The 4,056-nt window shown below is 44.9% G+C and overlaps 1 protein-coding gene across 1 annotated transcript; it reads right to left on the bottom strand.

The window, feature by feature from the left end:
- Positions 1-261: 261 nt before the first annotated feature.
- Positions 262-3,655, bottom strand: barhl2 (BarH-like homeobox 2). The gene is made up of 3 exons (XM_063200023.1): positions 3,100-3,655; positions 1,605-1,830; positions 262-574 (listed from the first exon to the last, which is right to left on the bottom strand). The coding sequence occupies exons 1-3, from the start codon at positions 3,653-3,655 to the stop codon at positions 262-264; spliced, it is 1,095 nt and encodes a 364-aa protein (XP_063056093.1).
- Positions 3,656-4,056: the final 401 nt, after the last annotated feature.

The raw sequence follows: 4,056 nt of genomic DNA, 5'->3' as shown, positions 1-4,056 counted from the left end.
AAAACAAAAACAAAAACAGACAGACATGGAAACAGTCCTTTTTCTGTCATGGTCTTTGTAAATGTCCGCGTTTCTTCTCAGTTCATATTAAATACTTTTTGCTCTTCATCCGTAAAACGGTCTGTAAGTTGTCTCTTTTTAAAAGGTTTTCTTCTTTTTCAGTTTTTTGGCGCAGTCAGTCCCATACATCTCATGTGGAAAAAAGAAAACTTGGCTTAATTGTCTCTGAGTTTTTCTTTTCTCGCCCTCCTTCCTCTGGTTTTACCGCGGATGCTGCGCACCGGGGATGGAGTTTGCCAGAGGGTTTAACGCCGGTTGGCCCCCAGGCCCCAGGCCGTGGATGAGCACTCTAGGGACCAGGGGCCTTTGCAAGGTCGGGTGGGGGGCCGAAGGAGTCCGGTACATGCTACTGTACATGGCCGCTGCAGCCGCGGCTGCCGTTGTGCTGTCCATGCTGCCGAGAAGGCTCGGGTGGTAGAAATAGGGCGACGGAAACATTCTTTGTAAGGCGGAATAATTTCCAGCTTCGGCCAAGAGTTCTAGTCCCACCGCCGTCTGCCTCTTCCATTTCGTCCTGAAATCAGATCAAAATACAACAAAATCAATTATTTAGCTCCACGGTATTACAGGCGCTGCCAATTCCCCAAACGATGGCCTTAATTGGGGAGGTCTAATTATCTGAGGCGAGAATCAAAGGTTATGCCTTTAATTAGGAGAGGATATAAAAAGCAAGAAAGGTGTGCATATATTTCATATTAATGTAGCCTATATTTTGACGCTGAAAAAGCTTTAGCTATCAAAGGCAATTATAAAGATCTTCCTTCTTTCAAAAGGGGTCCTGTTCCGCCGATGCTGTAGCCTACATTTCCGAATGCAATGCGCTTTCCAATGGGCCTATAATCTAATCTCAAAATCCTTCTATCTGTCTTGTCTGTTTGAAAGCAACAAACACAAATGTAAGACCTGAAAATAATCCAGGGACATGTGGACAAAAATAAACAAGGGCACATTTGCCAGCACGAGTTAAGTCAGTGCAGTCGTCCTAATGAATAACCTCCTCTTGATGACCCTCCACCAGTCAAGATCTGACAAGTGACAAAAACACCTTGTAGTGGCCCTTTAAACGACCCTAAAATAGGCCAGCCACCAACTCCAGCGCCTGGTGCTCTGGCACCGTTCTCGCTAGCATATCGCCCCCTTTCATTTGAACATTCATTTCAGCCAGACCGAATGAATACCTCGGTAATAGGCCTACACTACGCGATGCAATAACGCAGCAACACACCAGACGCTGCATGGCGCACAGACATTTGTATGTCAACAGTAAAATAACACAAAACTATCTTTGGAAATATCTTGTCACAGCCAGCTACTATCATTGTTCTATTTAATTTAAATAAGACCCTTTGCATGGAATACAATGCAATATAATAATGGGTGAGCCCCCTGCATTTTCACGCCTCACCAAATAAACCACAACCATTACACCATTTTTTAAAATCACAACAAATATAAATGACTCTGCCATCATTACCAGCACCACGACTAATAATTATAATAGTAACATCAATACTAATAAAGAAGAAGTAATAATAAGTACATACCGTCTGTTCTGGTACCATGTCTTGACCTGCGTATCGGTGAGGTTGAGTGCGGCCGCGAGGTCCATGCGGTCCTGCACGCTGAGGTACTTCTGGCGCTCGAAGCTGCGCTCCAGCTGGTTGAGCTGATGGTCGGTAAAGGCCGTGCGCGCCTTCCGGGGCTTCTTGGAGCGCACCGGCGGGCTGTCTCTGCTACTGGAGATCTCCCGGTCCCCCTCCTCTTTTGTCCCTGGAAGAAGAGAGAAGAAAGGAAAAACAACTGTTAGGCTATGTCAAGGCCATCATCTTGAACAAGTCATTACATGTTTCTGTAATTTCAACAGTAAACATTACAAATTACGTGGGCCTACTCTTAGCTGGGCTTTATTATACAGTGCCAGTGAATTAATGGAAGAACAACAGAGCATACAACGTGAAATAAAAGTATTCAGATGTGCTAATGCAATGGGATGGGGGATCGGTGTGAAGTGAACATTATTGGTGGTATTGAATAACACTTTTGATATATGGGACTCCTTGGATGTCTCAGTAAAAAAAACACGTTGATTGCCTGTCCAAAATAGTTTTCTAATATTTTAATTTAAAACAGCATGCATTGGCAGATATTTTATGGAGAACACTGGCAAAACCAGACTGAAAAAATACTATATATTTCTTCAAGTGCAGGCAATATAGAATGTAGCTCTACTACAGTTTACTAGGGGAGAAAAACGTGGGTAAATCGATTTGTCAATCCGTCTCTATTTGTAGCAGTTTTTGCGGTGTGCCGGGATCCCCCCTCTAGGAGGAACAATAATCTCTCTAATTGAGCCACTAGGGAGGGTCCCTCACCGGGAGAGTTGCGATGGCCAGGCTTTACATCTGTTTCCCGTGCTGTTATGCTAATAAGAGCAACCTCGCTCACTCGCTGACAGACAGGCAGGCGGGCAGGCAGGCAGGCAGGCGAGTGTTATTATTTCATACAGGCCGCGACACATGCAACATAACACCGCAAATAAAAGCCTTATAGCTCCAAGGACTTGCCACTAGGAAAACACGTTGGTTTAAGAGGGCTGACATTGCCACGTAAATTATGGGAGCAGCTGTATGATTAAAAAAATATATGTGTAGGCCCTTTAGTAAATTTGAATGGTTCATAATTTGTTCATTTTTTAAATTGTAAAGGCCCAATTATTGTTTACGGCATTACATCATTTACTGTGATATTATCTGATGAAAATGAACTGCGGAAGTGTCAAATGCCAAAGCCGACGTCCACGCTCACATTTCATTACAGAAAGAGGGATGGACTACTTAAAAATATTCAACAATACTGGAAATCACCACAATAATCTTCACAAATAACATTCTCTGAAATAAATCTGTCTTGACTAAATAAAATAAAACATTCTTGCATTTGCCTTGTTTCCACGCACCCAAATTATTTAGGCTACATGCGCGCAATGCAAAAAAAATGTCTAGCCAAAAACTCTAATCTAACAGAGACAATAAAGCTCACCATTACATTTCATGTCGCCTTGGAGGTCGTCTTCTCTCTTGTCCAGCTTCCTCCTGTTCTCATCCTGCTCCAGCTTGGGTCGGAAGCCGTCCGACGGCGAGCAATGTTCCCCTTTGGGCGTGTGATGGGGCGAGGGCACGCTGGTGCTGTAAGGTGCACACGCTGCCAGCGGCTTGCTGTCGCCCAAGATGTCTTTGATAAGGAAGGAGGAGGTGGCAGTCCGCGGTACACAGCCGGCCCCACCGCCGAGCTGCTGTTGCTGCTGAGGAGAGAGCTGCAAACTTTGCGCCTGGTTGTGGTGATGGAGATGGTGGTGGTGTTGCAGGCTGTCTTGCACCATATGCGGGTCGGGGTGCTCCATGGTGACCGAGATGGGGGATGAGGGCTCCGTACCCACCGTGTCTATCTCCGAGCATGGTGATGATGCTTGGCTCCTGAAATCCGCTGTCCTGTCAGCAAGGCGAAAATCCCCGTTCATGAGCACAGCAGCGTTGGCTGAGTTGGCCGAAGATAAAATAGTGTCTATTCCAAAGCTAGACCCGCTGGATCCTTCCATAGTAAGGGCGACCGCCGGTATTTAAGTGGTCTTCATAACAACTTTCCACACCTAAAGCGTTGAACAGTAATTAACAAAAAGAGAAAAAAATGCAAGAAAAATTGGAATAGCCCTCGTGAACGATGTGCGTAAAAAATAAAAAATAAAAACAGAAGATCCTGCCAAAATACGCAAACGAAGTCCCCAAACGAACGGAATCCTCTTAATTTACAGAAAGCGTTCAACTGGAGGTAGCGCTCCAATATGTGATTACATTCAGAGTGGAATCAGGAGAACGGAGGGTCTGTGTAGTCCACGTCCTTTTGTTATGGTTATTGAACTTTCTCTCAAAGTTGAGCAGTGGAGAGAGATTCTCGGGGCTAACTCTTCGACAACACACTCGCTTTTTGGTAGTAATCGTC

The sequence above is a fragment of the Engraulis encrasicolus genome, chromosome 6 (assembly GCF_034702125.1).
Source record: "Engraulis encrasicolus isolate BLACKSEA-1 chromosome 6, IST_EnEncr_1.0, whole genome shotgun sequence".
NCBI classification, from domain to species: Eukaryota; Metazoa; Chordata; class Actinopteri; order Clupeiformes; family Engraulidae; genus Engraulis; species Engraulis encrasicolus.
This window is presented reverse-complemented; position numbering and strand designations above follow the sequence as displayed.